Source organism: Cervus elaphus, chromosome 26 (genome assembly GCF_910594005.1).
Source record: "Cervus elaphus chromosome 26, mCerEla1.1, whole genome shotgun sequence".
NCBI lineage: Eukaryota > Metazoa > Chordata > Mammalia > Artiodactyla > Cervidae > Cervus > Cervus elaphus.
This window is the reverse complement of record NC_057840.1, coordinates 34625731-34650420: the sequence shown is the minus strand read 5'-3', so window position 1 is coordinate 34650420 and position 24690 is coordinate 34625731. Positions and strand designations below refer to the sequence as shown.

Here is a 24690-nt window from a genome sequence, read left to right as displayed (position 1 = left end):
TGAACCAGGGGAAATCAATGTAGAAAGAAGCCAATGGGTTAAAAAGAGTTCAACTGGATCTTTTTGTTACAACAGTGAATAGAGAGCTGCTACTTTCTTACACTTGAGTTTTGACATCTCACAATTGACAACTGACATCTGTAAACCTGAAGACAGAAAATGTGACAGATACAAGTAGACAATGAAATTTCAAATTGTGCAAAAAAAAACCCAAAACTTACGAATGGCATCCATTTCAAGTATTGCTTGCTTGGCCTGAAAGAAAGAAGATGTAGTTATAATTACAAAGTCCTGTTTTGTTTGTTTCTTTTTTAAACTGCCAATCCCAAGACAGGTTTTAGCCCACTGGGACGAGTGGTTTTTAAAAAGTTTTTATAAAACGAAAACTCATTTTTTTTTTAGGCACTAATACAGAGTTCAGGGGATTCAAACAGTTGAGCATCCTTGTGTGGATGGTAGATACTGTCCCTACAGTGCCCCGGGGCTAAGCTTACAGCCTCCACCAGGGAAGAAAAAAGGGAAGGAAGAAAGGAGGGAAGGTGGGGTGGGAGAAGACGGAGGGAGGAGGATGAAGGGAAAAGAAGAGGGAAAGAGAGAAAGACACTTTCAGCAAAGGATCCATACCTTGACTGAGCAGTTTATCATATAATCTAGATTCCTTCTACCCAACCCTGGTCTATTGAATCCAATCTCAATCTATGCAATCAAAGGTTCAAGGAACAGAACCTACACCACCAGCCCTCCTCATATCACGGGCATGATAACTCTTTTGAGCTGAATGCAAAATAGTTGTTGGACGGTTCTTATGTTTTCCTCCCTCCAAATGTGATAAACTTATCAGCTGACTCTCCCAGCTCCCTGCAGCATGCCTGCACCACCATCTCTTTTGTGTGCCCTGGAATCTCCCGAGGGGGAGAAAGAGCTGCAGTGTGGGAGGAGAGCCCTGGAGGACACCGCCCGTGATCCAGCTCTAGCTCTTAACTAGGCAGGTGCTCTCAAGTTTCTGCATCAGTTCCCTCAATCTAAAGATGGTCAGATAGGACCCACCTTTCACACTTGCTACTGGTAGCAAATGACAGCCATTTAACCCAGTTAGTTACCATCTACTCCATCTACTCCCGCAGGGGACTGACCCTGATAACCTTGACTCTTGCTTCCTCTACATACATCCTTCTCCCCACCTCAACCCTGAGCTTCTGAAGTTTATTGCCGTGAGGCTTCTTTTGGTTATGATTGTTGTCATATGTTATCGATGTTTAGGGAACTATAAAAAGATAGGTTAGTGGCCTTAATATGAATTATTTTGCCCGAGGACTCAAAGAAGAAAAAAATAAGGTAGGCTTTCTTGCCTCCTGAATGTCATTTTCATTTTTCAAGGTAGTATGACCGAGCCTACAAATATTATGCTAAGAATAACTTACAGAATAATTTTACTTTGTCGCAGTATGTGACATCACAGTAAAAATGTCTAGGCTAAGTGGCAATAAAAAAAAAAAAAAATCCTTGATGCAGTCACCTTAATTTTGAGAAAACAAATGCTTAGTTTTTTTTTTAATAACACTGACATTTTTTACCATACATTCAGAGTTTGAGGTTACTAGTCAAGTTAATTTTAGACACAAATGTTAGCTCAATTTCTGTGAAGGGCATTTGCAGAACCATGTGTATATAGAAAATCCAACAGTTTCTACCTGAGCCTTATTCCCAATTAATCTGGACAAAAGTTAGTGTATATACCAGGTATATAGAGGGATCATATGGCTAACTTCCAGGAAGTTTCTTGATATTTATAAGCTTGACTATAAGAACTCAGTATTTTTATTTCTTGCCTTGACAGTTAACATCAAAAAGTACTATTCCCACATTTTCCACTAGGGGTCAGTCAAGGACCATCATGGAATTAAAGGACCAGAAGGAGGTTTTGTTCTTTGTTTAGTTGTTAAGTTGTGTTGACTCTTTAGGAGGAACCTAACTTCTTAAGCTGTTAAATAGTAGAACAATAATACATTTTTTGATATTTTTCCCATTATGCATTTTATTTAATAAGAGTAAATATATTTTGAAAGCTTTAAGAAAATAATTTAAGAAATAGTCTTGAGAAAAGTGAAAAATTCAGATTAGTAACAATCCTGTTTAAATAAGATAGAAAATTATTATAACCTTATAGTGGATATAATATAGTAAATAAGAGTGCTTTCATTTCCCATGGGAACAATGTAATTAAGACCATCTTTGAGGCCAGGCAGAACTGGGTTTGAATCTGGACTCATTCATATACTAGTTGCATAAACGAGGTCAGTTTACTTTCCATCTCTGAGCCTCTGTTTTTATTTTTCTAGAATGGCAGCAGGCATTTTGAAGAAATAAGCATATTTCTCAGCACACTGTACGGGTGCTCAAGCATTTGTAGCTGAAAAAATAGATCATTTACATCCTAAAAGGATTAGGGACAAAAAAGTGCAGCTCTACCGTGACTCTATTAACCCTTATAAAATACAAAGGGAAAACTGCCTGGAATACACACCCCCTAGTGTGGGAGAGAGAGGAAGTTCTGTAAGCTAGCTTCATTTTGTAATGGCCAATAACTGCCTTTCAGAACCCCTTTGGTGGTTTTGATTTTCCCAGAGACAGGAGAACAACAGGTGGGGCTTATCAATGGCACCTGCCATTTACTCAGAAGGGCATTCCAAGAGACGAGGCCAGCGAACAAATGACTAAGTATGAAGAAAATGCATTCACCTCTCTGCGTGAGTTACCTGACCCCTTGGAACGCCCTGATGAGCTGAGACTCACACCTCAGTCAAAGCCCACACCCATACACATTCATTTTCTGGGCACAGAAGCGCTGCTGACAGCCCCTGAGGACAAGCTTCACAGACTTTTCAAAAAGTATGCAAAGAGCAAACAGACTTTCTTTCTCAGAAATCTCAGATCGCGTCATTTTCCACCCAGTTCTGCTCTCATGAGCGTCGTCCCATTTACTGCTCTACTTGCCTCTTCTCCGCCCCAGCAGAGACCCCTTCCCCCTGCGTTAGGACATCTAACCTTTCCCTCCACTCCAGAACAGCAAGCAATGCATAATCATAGCCGCCCCCAGAGCCTTATCATAATCCAGAAGTGCCCTCTCTTGCAGGCAGGACTCCAAAAGTCCCTCCTTCAATGATAGATCTCTGTATTTCAATCTCTCCACCCGGACTCTTGCTGAACCAGTTCTCTGACTTATCCTTCAACATGCACCTGTTTTCCTGGCTGGTTTCACGCTCCACTCAGCCTGGGAATTACATTCAATCACTGCAGGTTGGATGCTGGTTAGCACCGTGCCTTCCCTGTTAACCTTTCCCCTCACTGCTCTGCTGGTCCCCAGCCTTGGGCAACCTATGTGTGCCAGGGTTCCTCACACTAGTTTAGAAGTTGCTGAGTCATCACATTGGTTCGTGGTGGTCAGCCTCATTGGGGTCCAGATTCCTTTGACAGATGACTGTAGTCATCCCCACTGATTCTCTAGTCCATGTGTTTTTTTTTTTTTTTAATATTTATTTATTTGGTTGCACTAGATCTTAGCTGTGGCACGTGGTATCTCTGATCTCCGCTGTTGAATGCAAGATCTTTAGTTGTGGCATGGGAACTCTTAATTGCCACATGTGGGATCTATTTCCCCGATCAGGGATCAAACCCAGGCCCCCAGCACTGGGAGCAGAGAGTCTTAGCCCCTGGACCACCAGGGAAGTCCCTAGTCATGTTCTTTAGCCTGTGCTCTGAAGCTCTCCACTTGCCCTTGGACACCTAGCCCCATCTTTGCTTTACTCACCCGGCAGATGCTGTTACCAGCAACTTTAGTGAAGGCAAACCCTTTAAGCTCTCTCAAGTCCACCTCAAAGTTTATCCTCTCTTATTTTTCTTCTTCCCCCAGCTCAGGGAAGCTGTTTCTGACTCTTGACAAGACTAACCCCTACACCTGCTGGTAAAGTTAACATAAAAACTGTCATTAGTATAAAGAAGGTGAATGGATTTGTTAAATTTTACATAGAGTTGCATCAATTTTTGGTTCCTAAGACCAGTGGAATTACTTCTAGCTTTTAAAAGCTTGAAAAACCCATGTTTTTATATATGGAGGTGTGCATTAGCAGTTCTTGAATATTTTTTTAGTAAACAATAAGTTTTGAGTTCCCATCATTATATTCACCATCTAATGTTTTTATTAGACTGTATTTACAGTACACACCCCCTCCCCAAATTCTGGATTAAGGTTGTCCCTATCCTACCATCTCCCCAGAGTCACATTTCAAGGAGTGCCCCACCTCTTATCTTTCCTGTCTCCCATTTCCTTTCCTCATTCCCTCAGCCCATGTGCCCACGACATTCTTCATGAGGGCAAAGTGTCTTCCTTTGATCTTACCTCTCCTCAAACTACCACTGTTTGGCCCTTCTGAACTTCGTTTAAAAAAAGAAGGCCACACCTGGTCTGTTCCTTATTTCTCTTCGACCCACTGTTCTCTCTCTCCCTTATCTCTTAGCTGCCAAACCTAATACCTGCTTTTCTGTTTGAATCTGTTGTCATCTCTGCGGCCTTTGAGACGGTTACTCCACTCTTTCTCAGAGAGGTTCTTTCCTTCTTTTCTTACCACACCTTTCTCCTTCGGTTTTCTTACTGCCTCATTTGGCCACTCTATCTTTGGTTCTTCTCCAAATCCCCTGCCCCTTGCCGAGCACTTAGATGTTGGATTCCCAAGGGTCTGTCTTCCGTTTTGCATTTGCATGGGCCCTCCTATCAAATCTCTGGGCTTTGGTGACTGCCTGGGTGGAGAGACCTGCGTCTCTCCTGAAGCTGAACTGCCCCTGCACATGGGCCACCACGCCTCCCTCTCGGGCCCATCCAACCAGTTCGTCTCCCTGGCAGCCTGTCTTGGAATTTATGACACCATGCTCTTGGCCCAACACCTGACTCATCCTTGACTTACTTCTCTCTCTCCTCTTCTACACTGCCCCTCCTCCTCCTCTTATGCTCCCTGGCTGTGCCCCTCTTCTCCTTTCTAGCCCACCATGGAGACCTGCCAATTCTTTTCCTGCTGCCAGTGATGCTCCACCAGCTTATCCGTCACACTGCCCCCAAAGTGACACTCTCAGAACACAAAACAGACCATCCCCTCCCTCCAAAACCTTCAGGAGTTTCCCCCTACAATAATCCATGTTCCTCAGTGTGTGTGTGTTCAAAGCCTTCAAAGTTCAGCTGACTGCTTTCCACTTTCCTAATCCTACCTCCTACTCCACCTCCTGAGAACTCGACCACTCAATCTGTGGACTTCCATTCAAGCACAATCCGCGTGCTGTTTAACACAGGGCCCCTTTTCACACCTCTGTTTTTTGTTTATGCTGTCCTCTCAGCTTGGTTTCCCTTGTTCTTTTCCCCACTTAATAAAAATATTCCTCACCCGCCAATACTGAGGTAAAAGGCATTTTCTTTCCTCTTCTCACTCGACCACAAACTTGAATACTTCACTCGTCCACAATACTTGGTCTATCTCTCTATTCATTCATCATATTTAGCAAACAGTTCATCATTTATATGACTAGCTCCCTTGTCTGCAGATTCCTTCACGGCCAAGTCTGGGTCTCGCTTCCCACAGAACCTAAGCCACCTTTATTTACCCTAGGTGCTTAGCACACCATTGAATAATTCTCATAACTCCCTTTATTTTCTACTAGCTCTCTAGAAATTTTTTGTACAATCTTTCCCTTATTTTTCTTCTTTCAAACAACAATGACATTAACAAACCAAAAACTCTCCGAAGAGTCTCTCTGTATATGAATCTTTTCAGTATGAATGGCTGGTGCAGTTGTTCCTTACAGTGCTTCTCTTTCAACAATCTTCATTTTGAAAGTGCACATTTATTCCCATCAGGCTGTCTTCCTGAGATCTGAATTCCTTTCCATTTTATTGTTCATTTCCCTCATGGTCTTACCTTAGCTGGAATCTTCGCTGCATGATTCTCCAGGATCAGCCTCTTCAGGTGCAGAACCCACAGGCGTTTGTCTTGCTGCGACTTCGCCTACCAGGAGGAGAGGTGGACAGTCAGGCAACCCTACCTCTCACAAGACACGGCCACTCCTAGGACCTCTGACCAGACGGGACACACGCAGGGTGGCCAGAAAGCCGTGGAAAGGCCGTCGGGCATGTGATGCTCATCATGCATGAGGGTGAGCCTCACAGGGAGGCAAGGGGACGCTGTTACCTGAACCGTGTGCTGCAGCTTGGGGTTCTTGTAGTGGAAGACGCTGAAGCTCAGGGGCTCCTTTGGGATCACTTCCACCAGCATGAGGTTGCCGCACTGGAGGGGCGAGCAGAGAGGGCGAGGCAGGCTTGCAAGGGAGCGGAATCAGAGCCCCCAGTCCCCACCCAGGACGCTCACTCAGACCTACCAGGATGTGGGCTTTGTATGTAAACGTGTCATCTCTCTTCTTGGTGATGAGCAGCAGCTTGTCAAAGAGGAAGAGCGTCCGCTCATTCTTGGCCCGCTGGAGGCGGAAGGTCCCTTCGAGCACCAGCTCCCCGTAGCTGGTCAGGTCTGGCCCCTTCCAGTTGGTGAGCAGACTCTGTATCTCCTGAAAGAGTGAACGTTTCCTGTGATTAAGCAGGAGGTGGGAGGGCAAGGCGGGGAGGACACAGGGGCCGGTTTGTTGAGCCTTGATGGGTGCATGCGTGCTGAGGTGCTTCAATTGTGTCTGACTCTCTACGACCCTATAGATGGTAGCCTGCCAGGTTCCTCTGTCCATAGAATTCTCCAGGCAAGAATACTGGATTGGGTTGCCATTTCCTCCTCTAGGAAATCTTCCCGACCCAGAGATCGAACCCACCTCTTCTGTTTCCTGCTTTGGGAGGTGGGCTCTATACCACTAGCGCCACCTGGGAAGCCTGCTGAGCCTCAAGAATGGGGTCCAAATACCCGTGGCAGGGTCTCAGGGTCCTGAGTGGTGTCTGATGGTGTCTGATGTCCACGACATGAATCTCCATTTAGGGCTGGTGTCACTTAAGGGTTAGTAGAACTGAACCAAGGTGTTATTTGACAAGTTGCTAGTCACTTCTTTCCACTTGGTGACAATCCCTCTACTATGGCAGTGGGGTTGTCTTTCAAAAGCCAGGTACAGAAGCTGCTGGTGTATGGCCTTCTCACCATCCTTCCCAAGACATGCTCATCCCTTATCTTTTGGACAAAACCTTCAGAGCTACTGACCTAAAAGCCTTCTTCCAGAAATTGAATTCACACCACATACAAGTAACCCATAGTGAAAACTGGTAGAAGATAACACAAGATACATCTTCTCAGAAATTTTCTGACATTAATCCCATTCACTGGGGGAAAGGAAATGAACGTTTCTTCACCAGTGTGGCTTTTGTTTGTTTTTGTTTTTTGGCTGCATTGGGTGTTAGTTGTGGCTCATGGGTTCAGTAGTTCCCCTGTGTGGGCTTAGTTGCCCCTTGGCATATGGGATCTTAGTTCCCCGGGCAGGGATCAAACTTGTGTCCCCTGCATTGGAAGGCAGATTCTTAACCACTGGACCACCGGGGAAGTCCCCCATTGCACTTTTAATGGAACTTGATAAATAGAAATGGATAACCTGACTTTGAAGTTTCTTTGGGATATATTGTATGTCCATATTAACTTTTTAAAGAAAATGGATTTTGTCATTTTTGGAAAAATGAAAATATTCAAAAACAGCACTGAATTAAGCAGCCCACAAAACCACTCTACAATTCTTAAGTTGAAGGTACAAATGGAGGTGATTCAGAGCCAGAGACTGATTTAGTGGTGTCTTCAGACTGCCAGATAGACTCCTAAGCTATGAAAAAAGTCATTGAGCCATTTCTGAATAACTAGCTGACAGTATGTCTGACATTATGTCCACAGAACACTTCAATGGTGAAGCATTAAAACCTTTATTATTGCTTACACAAAGCAGATACGGCCTGGAAGATTAGAATGTCCTCTTCCTTTGATTTTTGACAGTCAATTACCACCCTCTGGCTGCATGTGGATGAAACCTAGAGCTCTGTTTGAATGTATGGGCCAAAGGACAGGGTTTGCTCCCCTCCCAAGCTGAACGCAGGCGGTCTGCATAGCATGGAGTCACATTGGGCTTTTCTTTTACTCCGGGGACAACCAAGAGCCTTGGCCTAGTCTCTGAGCACACACGACCTTCAGTTTTTAAATAGTGCATCTTCTAAGGTGCCTAGGACATGGCCACTGACTTAGCATCTATCCAAAGTTCCCAGGAATCTAGAGCTAAATACGGTGACGATGGAAGGGACATTAGCAAATGTGTCTTATTTTAAAAGTGAGGGATCTAAAATGCAGGGGTGACGTCCCCTCCCCAGGAAAGCTGCTAAGGACCTGGTTATGGACTTAGTCCTCCTTCCCGAGTCCCCTGCCCCATCACCACATGTTCACCATCTCACAACTTTGTGTGAACTAGTGACAGAGGAATAGAGGCTTAAAACCCTTTTACACAGTTTGGACACTCAATTGCATCTGACTCTTTGCAACTGCATGGACTGTATGTAGCCTGTCAGGCTCCGCTGTCCATGGAATTCTCCAGGCAAGAATACTGGAGTGGGTTGCCATTCCATTCTCCAGGGGATCTTCCTGACTCAGGGATTGATTTATTTTTAATTGAAGGATAACAACTTTGCAATATTATGTTGGTTTCTGCCATACATCAACATGAATTAGCCATGAATTAGCCATGTTAACAATATCATGTTGGTTTCTGCCATACATCAACATGAATTAGGTGTATGTATGTCCCCTCCCTCTTGAACCTGCCCCCCACCTCCCACCCCATCCCACCCCTCTAGGTTGTCACAGAGCCCCAGTTTGAGTTCCCTGAGCCATAATAACTACATTCAACAATGATCAGTATTACTGATGTCTTAATCTTTTCTTTTTTTTTTTGTCCTGATCTTTTCTCAGCAAGATCTATGATGAAGACTCTGAGTGACCTGCGATAATTGAGCAGACTTAGGATCTGATCTGGGAAACGGTAACAAGCAACAGGCCCACAGCCTCACCAGACACTGCCGCCCTGGCCTCACCTGCAGGCGGACCGCATGTTCATGTTTCCGCTTCATGTCGTTGATGTGCCAGGCTACTCTCTGCATCGTGTCTATGGCATCAAGCACCACATCGTAGCCCTCTGTGTCCTTGTCAAGGTGATTTTCTATTTCCTAAAACAAAAATAACAAAAAACCACCCTCATTATTTTCATTTTTTTTTCATATATTCACTGAAACAAATCTATGATGAGTTTCTCATTTTATTTTTGCTTATTTATTTATACACTACTATCTTTCCTTAAGGTCTTGAGATAACTACCAGAAAAACCTGCAAAGAAATGATAAGAATGAATAAAAATGGAGTTAGGAAAGGTAGAAGTTGATTAGAATTTTACAAGGAGGAATTTGACAAGGATGATGAAACAAGTATACAGGCCATTAAGTCTCACAGAGACATCAGGGTGATTGTAGGAGAGAGGAGAGTTGATATTACAGTTGGAGATTTCTGAAATTCCTGGTTGCCGATGTATATAGTTCTCACTCTTAAAATACAGAAAATACACTGATTTTTTTTTTTTCTCCCAGAGGAAGGGAAACATCACACACAGGGCTTAGTACATAACAAACTAAAAAAGAAAAAGAAAATAGTGGACGTTATGTTTAAAAAAATACCTATGTATAAAGTGTATGTTCATGTAGTCAAGGCTTTAAAGCCCAAATGAAATTCACTAAAGATACTCCTTCCAAGTGTTGAGAGAGAGCTTATAGTTCAAGTACTCACTCTCTGATGCTAAGAAGAATGTAACACCAGCCCTTTGCGGGGCAGTGGAGTTCCACAGTCCCAGGCAGATGAGAAAGGGACAGGGTTCTATTCCACTTCTTTCAAGTACACAAGACACATGTCCCTAAACTTCTGTGAGTCTAAGGATAGGGACTATTGCATAGTTCCTTTAATCCTTTATCTTCTCAACAGTGCCCACCAGAGAGCTAGGTGGTAAATAAATGCTTTTTAATTGAAGCTGTATCTTGTTAAAAGAGCAGCAATATCTTGTAGGTATCTAAATTCCAATAAATACTTAAAATAGTAAGAAGATATTATGATCAATTAGATTGTTGCTATGATACTTATCATGCACACATGTTAAGCTCAAGGGTGCAGGTTGAATCTTATGGTATAAATTATGAAAATTCCATTGTTTTATAGTCACTTTGTTCACTTTTACTGAATCCTCAAACTTTCCATCTAGCTAGAAACTGGCAAGGAATTTACATTTTCTTGCTACACTCAGACTCAGCTGTGAGAAAGGTCCTATGAAACCACATCACGAATAATTCCCAGGTAAGATCAACAGCAAACTTTAAAAAATAATCATTTCTTCTTTTAGCCTAAGAGGCACTCCTGTTGATCATAAACAGACTCAGAAGTACAGTGTATTCCTGTGGGGATTGTCACGGGTGACTACACAACTTTGAAGTGATGTGAATGATACAGAAGGAACACTCTAAAGCAAGTATGAAAGCAAAAATACTCCAGGAAACCAGAAGTCAGTTTTAAATTCATCTAACTACTGTTCTTCCCTTTTTTCTTCACTCTCAGCTATTATAGACTGAGTGGTTGTATCTTCCACAAATTAGTATGTTGAAATCCTTTCCTCTAATGTGCTGGGATTAGGATGGGGGCGCTTCGAGGTAACTAGGCCAGGCAAACAGTGACTGCAACCATGAAATTAAAAGACGCTTGCTTCTTGGAAGGAAAGCTATGACAAACCTAGACAATGTAGTAAAAAGCAGAGACACCCCTTTGTTGACAAAGGTCTGTCTAGTCAAAGCTATGGTTTTTCCAGTAGTCATGTACGGATGTGAGAGTTGGACCATAAAGAAGGCTGAGCACCAAAAGATTGATGCTTTTGAAATGTGGTGCTGGAGAAGACTCTTAAGAGTCCCTTGGACTGCAAAGAGATTAAACCAGTCAATTCTAAAGGAAATCAACTGTATATTCATTGGAAGGACTGATGCTGAAGCTCCAGTACTTTGGCCACCTCATGTGAAGAGTTGACTCATTGGAAAAGACCCTGATGCTGGGAAAGATTGAAGCTAAAGGAGAAAGGGGTGGCAGAGGATGAGATGGTTGGATGGCATCACTGATCCAATGGACATGAATTTGAGCAAACTCTGGGAGATAATGGAAGACAGAGGAGCCTGGCATGCTGCAGTCCATGGGACTGCCGAGTTGAACAGGATTTAGCAGCCAAACAAGACGCCATGAGAGTGGTGCTGTCATAAATGGGGCTAGTGCTCTCATAAAAGAGATCCTGGAGAGCAGTCTTGCCTCTTTTTACCATGCGAGGAAACGAAGAGGAGAAGGCAGTCTGCAAATGAGAACTCAGCCGTGCTTGCCCTCTGATCTTTGACTTCCAGCCTCCAAAACTATGAGAAATAAATGTTTGTTGTCCAAGTCACCCAGGTTATGGCATTTTGTTATAGCAGCATGTATTAATATCCCAGCTTTTAATTTAGAGGGTAAGGCTGTTCTTCCTAGCAGTTAACTCTTTGTAAGAATCTTGAGTGGAGTCTTATTTAAGTGACAGAGATCTGAGACTTTTCTTTTGATTGACTTACTGTCTAGAAAGCCATTAAGTAGATATTACTGGGACACACTAGACTCAGATGGGCTTCCCTGGTGGCTCAGATGGTAAAGAATCTGCCTGTGATGTAGGAGACCCGGGTTCGATCCCTAGGTCGGGAAGATCCCCTGGAGAAGGGAATGGCAGCCCACTCCAGTCTTCTTGCCTGCAGAATTCCATGGACAGAGAAGCCTTGCAGGCTACGGTCTATACCATATTAGCAGAGTCCAGAAAAGATCTATCGTGGGAAAGCCAGTATTTTTTAAAGAATTATTTGGCACCGATTTAGTAAATTAATCCCACTAAACTTAAGGGTCATTAAAGCCAATGGAACAACTAAAGTAATATCCACAATGTGGTTTCATAGGACACAAGATTCTCCCAAGATGGGCCACACAGGCAAACAGACAAAGCTGAGAAATTTCTGGTAAAGATGGACCATAAAGAGTGCTTTAAGTTTTAAATGCGTGTGAACTGAGCAACCTTGGAATGATTAACCAAGCTAGAAGCCTGGAATCATTTAAAAAGAGATACATGTATACTGCAGGCATGTTGACAGAGATAGGAACTCTAGATTTAAATCTTTTTAAGAAAAGATTTTTAATGTAGCATTAAAAATAATAAAGCAGGGGGATAGGAGGAAGGCTCAAGAGGGAAGGGGATGCATGTATACATGTAGCTGGTTCACTTTGTTTTACAGCAGAAACGAACATAACATTGCAGCCCATCAGGCTCCTCTGTCCGTGGGATTCTCCAGGCAACAAGAATACGGGAGTGGGTAGCCATTCTCTTCTCCAGGGGATCTTCCCAACCCAGGGATCAAACCTGGGTCTCCTGTCCTGCAGGCAGATTCTTTACTGTCTGAGCCATCAGGGAAGCCCCATTGTAAAGCAGTTATACTCCAATTAAAAAAATAAATTAAAGTAATAAAATAAAAATAACAGTTTATCTGTACTGACTGCCTGTGAGAATGTGGGAAATGTACAGGACTGGAATCTAGGTAGTGTCTTGACCACAGCCCTGCTCCTAACCTAAACCACTTGGCTATCCTATCTTTGTCAAGTTGCCAAGGCAATTCACCCTCCTTACAGAATGAAATTACTTTGAGAATACTATTTTCCATTTTTATCAGCTTCCTTAGAGAATAAGAAACGAGAACGTATGAGAGCTATGTCTACTTTTGTTTCTAAAGCCTCCTTAAATTTTGTACAAATAATGGGAAATGATATAAAGAGAACAGAACCCAAAGTGAGGTGAAGCCCAGCTCAAAGACATTTATCACACTGCTCATCTGTCTTCTCTCCTTTCAGCCCTTTCTCTTTGCTCCTACGAAAGCCAATCTGTGACAAACAGCTCTTACTCCCAACTGCCTACCGAATCCGGGCTCATGGAAGTAAAATAAAACATACACACAAAATCTGTTGTTCATTAAGAAGACAGCTCCTTGCCTGAAACTGTCACTGCCCGGAGTGAAGGACTTGTAAGCCCTTTCACCATCAGAGCTAAAATGAATCTTTCTACTTGGCTGCTGTCAATGAGGCTGCAGGCCTACAATATAAATATCTTTAATTCCTCAAAGCAGATTAGTCAGTTGTAAAGTATGAGTGTGGAAAATGTTTCCATATGTCCACATCTGATTTTTTTTTCTCTTAAACTTAATATATACACATAAAATCCCTAGCCTCTAGAAAGTCCTTCCAGTGCAGGCAGAAACTTACATGCAAAAGGAGATGATACTTGAGAATCCGCTGAACTGGCTTCAAGAGATAGGACCCCAGAGGCAGTGAGTGTTTCAAAGTTTCCTGCCGTTCCCTGAAGAATTTGGCCAGCATCTTGTTCCTCATACACTCTGTTAGCATGGCCACGGATCTGCAAGAATATTTTAAAATCAAAATGGTAACTCTTGACATAGACATTCAAGTTTTCAATACCAGTGAAGGTGAAAATGTTAGTCACTCAGTCGTGTCCTACTTGGCGAATCCATGGACTGTAGCCCATCTGTCCATGGAATTCTCCAGGCAAGAATACTGGTGGGGGTTGCCGTGCCCTCCTTCAGGGGATCTTCCCAACCCAGGGATTGAACCCAGGTCTCCTGCATTGCAGGCAGATTCTTTACCATTTGAGCCACCAGGCAAGCCCTTTAAATGCCAGAGTAAGTATCAAGGCCTTAAAGCAGATAAGGCAGTGACAGAGTAATAGGTAGACTAGAATGCCTCTGGGCAGGTGAGGAAAAGGTGTCCCTCTGGTTGAATTGGGTGAATCTGGTCCCGATTCACCTCTGGGTGAATTAGAAAAAGACACTATAAGAGGGCGGTGAGACATGGACACGTGACATCTATGCTGCCAGCTCTGTCCTTCAGGGAGATGAAGCCTCTATCAGGACACAGGGCTTGTCACAGGGGATTTAAATTGGATGGTACCCCAATTTAAAGAATCTGCCTGCCAATACAGGAGATGCAAAAGGCGTGGGTCTGATCCCTGGGTCAGGAAAATTCCCTAGAATTGGAAATGGCGACTCACTCCAATATTCTTGCCTAGCAAATTCCATGGGCAGAAGAGCCTGGTGGACGACAGTCCATGGGGTTGCAAAGAGTTGGACATGGTGGAGTGACTGAGCACACACACATGAGCATCTCTGTTCATTGCTCAGCTTCATATCTGCATTCAGTTTTCACAAGTTACATTGCAAGGAGCGGTCACCACTGTACTAAGAAAAAGGAGTGGCTTCTTTCCAGCAGACCCAGCCCCGCGCCAGACATCTGTCGCCTACTTTGCTGGTTGTGTTTGTGTAAGTGCACAGAGTGTGTGATGTTACGTGCAGGTGTTTGGAGACCTCGTCCCCCAGGGAACTTCCCTTTGAGAATCTCTGAACAGACCTTTCTGTCCACCTCCAGGTATCTCCTCATTCTAAATTCAGTTTTTGAAACAGCTGGTTAACTTTGGTCCTCAAGGATTGCACTTTACAGAGTGTATTAAAAAAATGGCTCAGGATTCCTCTCCACTCCAAGAAGTATGGCCCCCAAACATCCTAGAGAGATGGCTGAAACAATGCTCACAGCTTACACATGAAGTAAACTGGTGGTCTTGTGAGATCACACACACACACACACACAAATTAAAATCTCATGGTCTCATAAGTTAGAAGCAGGTGGAAGTAATTTCAGCCCCTTTCTCCCCAAATCTTATTAGGTTTTCAGAATTAATTCAGAAAATCAGAGTCAAACAACAAAATAAACTCCTTGGAAGGAAGTGACATGGACGGTGGTCTCCTGACGAAGTGAACAGAATCCCTTTCGTGTCTGACTGCTTGGAGAAGTATCTGTTCAAACGGATTTATTTTTCCCTTCAAGTGAAGATTTCAAAGCGATTCTTTATCATGTAACCCAGGGACTTTTCTAAGGCTTTTTAGAGTCAGAATCAGCTGCCCACTGGCTGTCTAACCCTCTGAAGTCTTGAGTTCTTGTACAAGGATAAGACACCTGCAGGAGATGCTAAGCACACTGAACTCCAGATTGAGGCCACGGGGGGACATTCGAGGACAATGACCTGAGCGGGTCTGGGCCTCTCCCTGGGGACAAGAGGGAGGGCTGGAGCCTTTTCCCAGGGAAGTCACCGGGGCGTGACTGCTATGAAGAAGGACATCTGTCAAGGCGTGCAGGAGACTCTTAATATCACCAGCCCGGGTCCAAAAGGGGAAGACACGTTGTCAGATGGGCTGAAACACCTGGTGCTCACAGTTTGTGAAGATGGGGGAAGGGAGGGAAAGCTTGGGCCTCAGAGGGCAAATGGTTAGGAGGGGGAGGAGAGAAAATCTTTTTCTATGAACATGAAAACCACACAACTGGGCAAGACTCGGATGTACCCACTTCACTGAGAGGGCCTGGGAGCATCTCCCTGCTAACATGTTTCTTTCCTTTTTTGAAGTCAGATCCAAAATAGAAAACACTTCCTCCAGGAAACTGTCCTGACTTCTCCTCCTTTATCTCATGCATCTTTAGCCTCTGTTACACATGACTGAGGTGGTGCTGCATTGACTTATATTCATGGATTTGATCCTTCCTAATGGCTGTTCCACTCTTGCATTTGGTTCAGTTCTGACCCTCAAAAGAAAATGAACTGCTTGAAGGCAAGGGATATTAGTTCCTATCTCCCACCAGTGTGTGCTGAATGTGGACTTGTGCTCCATGAAGGACAGGCCCTCAAAAATGTCCTTGCACAAATGACTGTGCCTGTCCCCTGACCCTGAAGCAGCCAAGTTTATAAAAGTTGCTTTCATTTTGCACTCTCCATTCTTATTATGAAGTTAGAAAAATCTTCCTAATATAAACCTCAAAAACTAAATATTCAGAAGATATTTCTTCATATGACATGTTTATAATGAAATGTACACAGACATAATCCTTCACACAAACCACTCTGGCATCTGGCTCTTGGTAACTGGGTCCAGGGCTCTGCTGATTCTTCAGAGTGGAAAGGTTTTCCATTTTTCTCAGGAGGAAGGTCTATGGAGAAGTTGAGGCCTGATTCTGTGATTTCTCTGCATCAGGGTGTGGTATAATGCTGGCTTTTGGCATAAGGACCATGGATTCAGTTGGGGCAGCCTACAATTTCCTGATTATCTTTAGCAGAGAGGTGGCAACACGTGTTTCAGGAGAGAGAATTGTGTAAGTGAAACTGGGTAAAGTGTGGGTGGGTCTACAGATAAGGAGATGGATAAATGTACTAGTTTGTATGTGGGGTTTTGTTTTTTGTTTTCAGAGAAACCTGGGAAAAACATCCCTGGCCACCAAGCAAATAAATGACCACAGCACAATATGCAGACCAGTATTTAGAGGATGAGGTGAAAACCCTCCAATGGAAAGAATTTTGCCACTGGTAAGCCCGAGCCTCTGGCTTCACATCCTTTAATCCACACTGGCTTTCTAGGGCCTCCCCCAGGAAGGAATGACCCACTTGCTCTTCCTGATCACAGTGGCAGGAAGGGCTCAGCCTGCTGGCTTCTCTTCAAGATGGACCCCAGCACCCACTTTATCCTTAAGGACACGTCCATACCAAGACTGGCTACAGAGTAGACAAAAGTCCCCTGAGCTCTCTTCCTGGTTCATGCCTAACATAACAACACTAGTCCTGCTAGTCATGGGCAGGCAGACAGTAGAAAGGTACGGGGCGGAGGGAATCACAAAGCTTCAGAAATTCTACAAGGATGTAGCAGCATGAGGTCTGAGGCCAGACCAACCTTGGTTTAAATCCCAGCTGGGTTCGCTCATTTGTCAGCTGTGTGACTCCTGCAAATTCAATAAACCTACTGGAGGCTCGATGATTTCACCCATGCAGTGGGATGGGGCAGGGACGGTGATGAACAAGCACTTCTGGAGGACTTATCAGGGCCAGGCCCTGTGCTGTCTATGTGTTCTGCTTTTCTTTAATCCCTTAACATCTCTAGATTGCTGGGAAAATGAAATTCAACCACATTTTGTATTTATAGCATCAAGAGCAGCACTTGAAATTAATAAGTGCTCAATAAATGTCTTTTGCAGAAAAAAAGATTTCCAGCAGAGTGAGTCGTGGCCTTAGACCTGATTCCCTTACTGAATGATCACTGAGGGTGCTCCTTCAGCAGACCTCCTGCCAGCACCTCGGGTGTAAGTGAACCTGAATTGATGGTCCAGGTAAGGAAGCTTATCATGATCATTCCCTTCTCTGCGCTCCATAAAACTTGCGCAGCTTCTAGAACTTAGATAGCAAAAATATAACCTATTTTATCCCCAGATAGATTAACTCATTAGCAGGGCATCCCACATTCTTAAAAACACAGCACACATACAAAAGGGTTAATAGATAAGCCTTCTTCTAGCCAAACACTTCTAGGAGTCCAATGGAGGACACCTAACAATCTTTTTGGCCTCCTTTAAGGTCATTCACAATTTTCCCCTGTGCTGGCCCTGCTGGGTAGTCCCTAGGCCTGAATGGATCAATATCGGGGTACCCCTGTGATCCGTTCTCAGCATTTCTGCAGTTTTCCCACAGTATTCAGCACAGCGCCAGGCACATAGTGCCTCCTGACCACATATACTGTGTTGACCAACTTCAAGCAACATGATGGTAAGCAAAAGTATCCCCACACATTCAAGGCGTACCTTGGATAGTTTGTGCAATACTGGGTATAAATGTGGAACTCTTCACTCTGCAAGGAAACAAAAGAGATGTAACTGGCTAAGAAAAAAAAAAAGTAGAGACATCAACATTCAATGAAAAGTAAAAGACATATCATTCATCCTTTAGAAGGTGTTGTTTTAGAAGTTGTTTCTCTAACCACCTTGGCCTGTCTTCTGAGTCCCTGTGGCAATCATTCATGCCATTTTAACTACCTTGATTTATACCTAGAATCCACATGCACTTGGACTCATTTGAGATCATTAAATGCTTTTTTTTTTTTGAGGCTAATTACTTTACAACATTGTATTGGTTTTGCCATACATTGACATGAACCCGCTGCGGGTGTACATGTGTTCCCCATCCTGAACCCCCCTCCCACCTCCCTCCCCACCCCATCCCTCAGGGTCATCCCAGTGCACCAGCCCTGCGCACCCTGTCTCATGCATCAAACCTGGACTGGCGATTCGTTTCACATATGATAATATACATGTTTCAGAGCCATTCTCCCAAACCATCCCACCCTCACCCTCTCCCACAGAGTCCACTGTTCTATACATCTGTGTCTCTTTTGCTATCTCGCATACAGGGTTATCGTTACCATCTTTCTAAATTCCACACATATGTGTTAGTATACTCTATTGGTGTTCTTCTTTCTGGCTTACTTCTCTCTGTATAATGGGCTCCAGTTTCATCCATCTCATTAGAACTGATTCAAATGTGTTCTTTTTAATGGCTGAGTAATATTCCATGGTGTATATGTACCACAGCTTCCTTATCCATTCGTCTGCTGATGGGCATCTAGGTTGCTTCCATGTCCTGGCTATTATAAACAGTGCTGTGATGAACACTGGGGTACACGTGTCTCTTTCAGTTCTGGTTTCCTCAGTGTGTATGCCCAGAAGTGGGATTGCTGGGTCATATGGCAGTTCTATTTCCAGTTTTTTAAGGAATCTCCACACTGTTCTCCATAGTGGCTGTACTAGTTTGCATTCCCACCAACAGTCTAAGAGGGTTCCCTTTTCTCCACACCCTCTCCAGCATTTATTGCTTGTAGACTTTTGGATAGCAGCCATTCTGACTGGCGTGAAATGGTACCTCATTGTGGCTTTGAGATCATTAAATACTGATTGAGCATCTGCTATGTTAGATGAATCTGAAGGCAAATAGGTAGAGGAAGACAGTAGGGTTTCTGCCCCCAGGTGCTCATGGTCCTCTGGGCATTTGCAGTGTGAGAGAGAAATATAAGCAGATAATTTAAATATTATGTGGTCAGAACATGCTGGAAGTTTGTGCAAGGGGATACTTTCAAGCCCTGTGTTTGCAGCTTCCTCTGCCCACTGCCTTTCCCATCTTTTTCACTGGACAGCCACGAGGCACCTTTTGACATTGAACTGAGGCTTTATTTCCTCTCAAGGGACTTTCTTGAGTTCTCGGACTGAGCCAATTGCTCCTATCTTGGGGCCCCACAACACTAGTGCCAACCTATCTTACAGCCTTTGCCAAATGAGCATGACATTTTTTGTGCATCTGTCTGCCACTCTGTACTGTGAGTTCCTGCAGGAGAGGGGCCATAGTGTACCAGCCTGGCACATAATGTTTTTTGAACTAATGAATGCCCCTATCTCCTATGAAGCTGAAAATTATTTGAGAGCAGGATCCAGGTCTACTCATCTGTAGATCTAGCATGGCAGCGATGCCTCAAACGCATTAAATGTTCAGCTAACTAATGGGGGCTTCTTGCCTTTTGCTAAGGTTCCCTTATCAACAAACTGATTCCAGGTTCCCTTATCAACAAATTCTAGACATAATATCATTTCACTTACTTGTAAACACGTTAGTATATATCTTTAACATGACTTTAAAAGAGAAACATCACTACAATGCTATTATCATCTTTAAATAATTCCATGGGAAGGACTGGGAGGTTGAGATTAGCAGATGCAAACTATTACATATACAGAATGGATAAACAACAATATATTTACTAGTATATATCTACTGTATAGCATAGGGAACTATGTTCAATATCCTGTGATAAACCATAATGGAAAAGAATATGGAAAGAAATATATATGTAAAAAACTGAGTCACTTTGTTGTATAGCAGAAATTATACACATTATAAGCCAACTTTACATCAATAAAATGTAAATAAATAATTGCATAATATCATGAGGGTTCATTATCATTATTCCTATTTTTTATTTTCTTTTTTAAAATTACAGTTTGCTGCTTGCTCTGTATTCCAAACAACATCCACACATAGCAACTTGATATTGTTGATATCTAAGTCCCTTCTAACCTATAAGTTCCCCCTCTCATTTCCCCCGTGCAATTAAGCTGAAGAAACCAAATGATTTGTCCTGCAGTCTCCTGCAGTCTCAGTTTTGCTGATCACGTCCCTAAGGCTTTCTTTACTATGTTCTCCTGTCTTCCACGCTCCTTGTGGTTTAGAAGAGGCTTGACTGGATTTAGGTTCCATAATGTGGCCCAAGTACACCATAGACTTGATTGTACTTAAACTGAGAGGCATAGGAGCTGGTTCTCTCTTTCTGTGATGTTAATAATCACTGGTAATTACTGCTTAGGTCTTTTGATTCATGCTGCTGCTGCTGCTAAATCGCTTCAGTTGTGTCCGACTCTGTGTGACCCCATAAGATGGCAGCCCACCAGGCTCCCCCGTCCCTGGGATTCTCCAGGCAAGAACACTGGAGTGGGTTGCCATTTCCTTCTTCCATGCATGAAAGGAAAAGTGAAGTCGCTCAGTCGTGTCTGACTCTTAGCAACCCCATGGACTGCAGCCTACCAGGCTCCTCCGTCTATGGGATTTTCCAGGCGAGAGTACTGGAGTGGGTTGCCATTGCTTTCTCCATTCTTCATTTATTAGCCAGATTTTTTCCAAAAAAGGAACTGCCTTAGATTAGTTACCCTGCAGTTTGTGGTTTGTATGGGAAAGACAGGATAAACGCTCAATTCCTTTCCTTAATTTTCAAAATAATGCATCAGCTCTCCTATAAAGGACTTGGGTTTTTAAACATCACTGTGAATTTCATGAATATAAACATATTTCATGACTTTCAGTTGTTTTTAGTTAGCTATCTTTTTAATGATGCTCAAATGATCCCATCTTTGGCCAATAGGAGCCTTTTCTTGAGTATCTGTGACCTGACCTACAGCCTCCAGTAGCGCCTTGCTTTCTGGGGTGACACGATGTTTCAGACCCTCTTGCATATTTCCCTCCCACACTTGTTCTCCACGGAGCCAGGATTCCTTCACGTAAGAAACAGTATGTGGAAACCACAATCTGAGCGTTAGCGATGCTCTTGCTACCAGGTTAATTATTATTTCTAGGCCTTCTCAGTGGACAGAGTTAGAAATATGGTGTTTCTAAAGCAAAAACACATGCTTAGTTCATGCTAATTCTTGCAATTCAGATTCAGGACTAGAGTGTTTCTAATTAGCCTCATTCTTAATCTGTATTTTCTTTGTCTTGCCAATTCCAGTTCTCAATGACACAACTGTGAATATTCATTTCCTTTATCCCACAATACACACAATTTTGGAACAACAATACTGAAACCATCATATATGATATCATTACTGAAAACAGTTAAGGATGTATTTGCTGTATTTTGCCCATAGCATATTTTTTAATTGATTGGCATTTCCTCTGTGTGGTCAAGCTACAAACTGGATTCACAGTTAGGTTCATTGTTTCAATCTGCTTTCATTTTTTGAAGGCTGTTTTAAACTTTGTCTTATAATTATGTAAAATAAATACATGGTTTCAAAGTCAACTCTCCAAAGAAATGCACACTTAGAGAAGTCTGGCTTCTATGCCTTCTCATTCTAGTCCATTCCCTGCCTTTCCTCTCAGGAACCAACTTCCAGTCTTACAGTTTATCTTAAAAAATTTTTTTTAAACATACACATTGAAATATAAGTATAACCTTCCCCATTTCTAGATAAATAAAAGCAAGCTATGTCAGTGATTCTCAAACTTCAGCATTAGAATTACCTTGAGGGCTTATTAAAACACAGATTACTGGGTTGCACCCCCAGAGTTTCTGATTTGGTAGGTCTGGGTAGGGCCTGAGAATCTGCTTGCTAACAAGATCCTATATGATGTGGTCCAGAGACCACACCCTGAGAACCACAGTGCGAGACTCCCCACCCCATCCCCTTTCTAGTAGTATATAGAAATAGTCTTTATTTGCTTTTACTGCTTTGTACTGCTATGTTATGGGGATATGCCATAGTTTATTCAACCAGGTTTTGTTCATGAACATTTGGGCTGTTTCCATGTATTGCATATTTCTATCGGTGGCCCAGTGGTAAAGAATCTGCCTGTCAATGCAGGAGACGCAGGTTTGATCCTGGGTCAGGAAGGTCACCTGGAGAAGGAAATGGCAACCCACTCCAGTATTCTCGCCTGAAAAATCCCATTGACAGGGCAGCCTGGTGGGCTACAGTACATGGGGTTGCAAAGAGTGAGACAGGACTAAGGATGCACCTTATATAGGTTTATAAATTGTAACAATGAGTACTGTGAAGTATAACATCACCTTTGTTGAGACTTTGTCACTGTATCTTTAGAATAGATTTCTGGAAGTAGGATTGCTGGAGTGAAGGGTGAATTCAGATGTACTTTTCCTAGACATAGCCAAATTCCCCTCCAGAGGGTCTATTTTATTTTCCCACAATTATAGGAGTGTCTGTTTCCCCATGGCCTTGCCAACATGGTATGCTGCCAAATTTTTAAGCATAGTATTAAAAAAAAAAAAAAAAACACTAAGTTGCCAAATTCTAAAAGTTAAAAGATAAATTTTTTTTTTATTTTTGGCTTCTCTTGAAAAAGTATTAGATCCACAGGCCCTAGGCCTACAGTTTCACGTAACACTTTTGTCCCCAAGACGTAAGTACCTTGACGCTCTGGCCTCTGCCTAGGCCCATTCATGCACTGTGTTCATCAGCTTAGCTCCTGAAGGCACTGGAGTGTTCCACCTTCCCCAGGGATAAAAAAGGTACAGTGACTTGCCCAAGGTCTTTCAGGAAATTAACGTCAGACTGGAGTGCCCCTCTCTTTCTCTATTCTTTGGTCTGGGATTGCGCTGTATTCCCCCGCCGTGGAAGCACAGAGTCTTGACCATTGGACCACCAGAGAAGTCCCTGGAGCCCTTCTCTGGGTGTGTTCACACTCACACTTTCTTGCTTTGTTCCTGCCTCCTGCCACACTCAGTATGGGGTTGAACAGCTATTTGGCTCATTTCCTTAAATGTAGCATCATATGAAATACCAAACACAATGGCCTCAATAAAAATATTCTAAATTACATCATCTTCTTGAGCTACCCTAAAAATACCTCAAGGCTTCTCTGCACAACCGAATTTTGGGGCATTCTGTGACACCATGGCTCTGTCTTAGACAGTTTCGATTTAAATCACTGATATATTCTTAATATAGAACCAAATGCATACTTGATCTTGAATTTATGAGCCCTGTGGACAGTTCAAATAATGGCTTTACACAAAAATCAGTAACTCCTACTCAGTTAATCCCTGAATAACTATTTCTTATGATATATGCACTCAAATCCTTTTCAGAAGTATTTAGGGAGAAAGAAGGCAATGAGAGAAAATTATATAAAAATAGATATCTTCTTCTCATTATTTAACACTTTCAAGTTGCAATTAGTGATGATGTCAAAATAAGACATTTAATTATGAAAGAACCAAAATAAAACGATCAGGGCCAACTGAAGACAAAGGGTGTTTGAACGTTTCCTGAATGAAAAATCAGAAAATAGAAATCTGTGTGATTTTAGGGTTTCTTCTGCCATAATGTTAATGTCTCCCCACTCCATCTCTTTCCTTCCCTCTCCTTTTCTCTCACACACACACACACACACACACATACACACACTCACTGATGACAGAGCAGTTTTCACAGGACACTACCAAGAAAGGCTTACTCTGTAAGGAGACATTGATTTGTGTGTGCACATGCTAAGTCATTTCAGTCGTGTCTGACTCTTTGCAACCCTATGGATTATAGACCACCGGGCTCCTCTGTCCATGCGATTCTCCAGGCAAGAATACTGGAGTGGGTTGCCGTGCCCTCCTCCAGGGGATCTTCCGGACCCAGGGGTCAAACCTGCGTCTCTTACCCCTCCTGCCTTGGCAGGGGGTTCTTTATCCCTAGCGCCATTCGGGAAGCCCAGGACATTGATTTGAATAGACTCCAATCATACCTATTATCTGATACCAGCAGTTTCCTGAGGATAATTTCAACAAGTGGCTCGTGTTTGTGTGTATGTGCATGTGTGTGTGTGTGTGTGTGTGTGTGTGTGTGTGTGCGTGTACACACACATGCCTGAGTACTGAGAGGAGACAGACTCCAAAGTGGAGGGGGCCACGCATCAGGTGAAAGGGGGCGGTTAAGGGAAGCTGGGCCTCCGAAGACAAACTTCCCTCCTAAATGTCACCCAGGGTCAGCCTGGCTGACAGTCAAGCTAAGTGACGGAAATGAGAGTGGAGGTGAAGGCAGGAAGCCACGGAAACCCGTTCCAGGTGTTTCCAGAGTCCTGAGAGCAGGCGAGCGCTCGGCGGGCGAGAGCCTGGCCTGCCTGGCGGGGCCGTTCACCCCTCCCGAGAGGGGCTTCTGCAGCGCTTTGCTGTTCTTTTCTGGGCAGCAGGTAAGAAGGGCTGCGTTCTCCTCTTGTCAGGAGGGATTTCTGTCGCCTAGCCATACCACAAAAGCAAGGTCAAAGTTGACTCTCCGTGTAAGCCCCAGTGACTCAGATAAAAGCAGACGGCAACCGCCAGCTTCACCTCTTTCATTAACGGCCCCTCAATTAAAGCAA

The 24690-nt window shown here is 43.3% G+C and overlaps 1 protein-coding gene across 5 annotated transcripts in view; it reads right to left on the bottom strand.

The window, feature by feature from the left end:
• The window catches only part of PLEKHG1 (pleckstrin homology and RhoGEF domain containing G1), a 240714-nt gene that overhangs the window by 22066 nt on the left and 193958 nt on the right, over positions 1-24690 (bottom strand). For all 5 annotated transcript variants that reach the window (XM_043887987.1, XM_043887984.1, XM_043887986.1 and 2 more), the window contains 7 exons: positions 17811-17857; positions 13392-13542; positions 9089-9220; positions 6418-6600; positions 6231-6326; positions 5961-6047; positions 222-255 (listed from right to left, as the gene is read on the bottom strand). In XM_043887987.1, coding sequence (XP_043743922.1) covers positions 222-255; positions 5961-6047; positions 6231-6326; positions 6418-6600; positions 9089-9220; positions 13392-13542; positions 17811-17857 — 730 coding nt within the window. The remainder of the gene's footprint in view (positions 1-221; positions 256-5960; positions 6048-6230; positions 6327-6417; positions 6601-9088; positions 9221-13391; positions 13543-17810; positions 17858-24690) is intronic.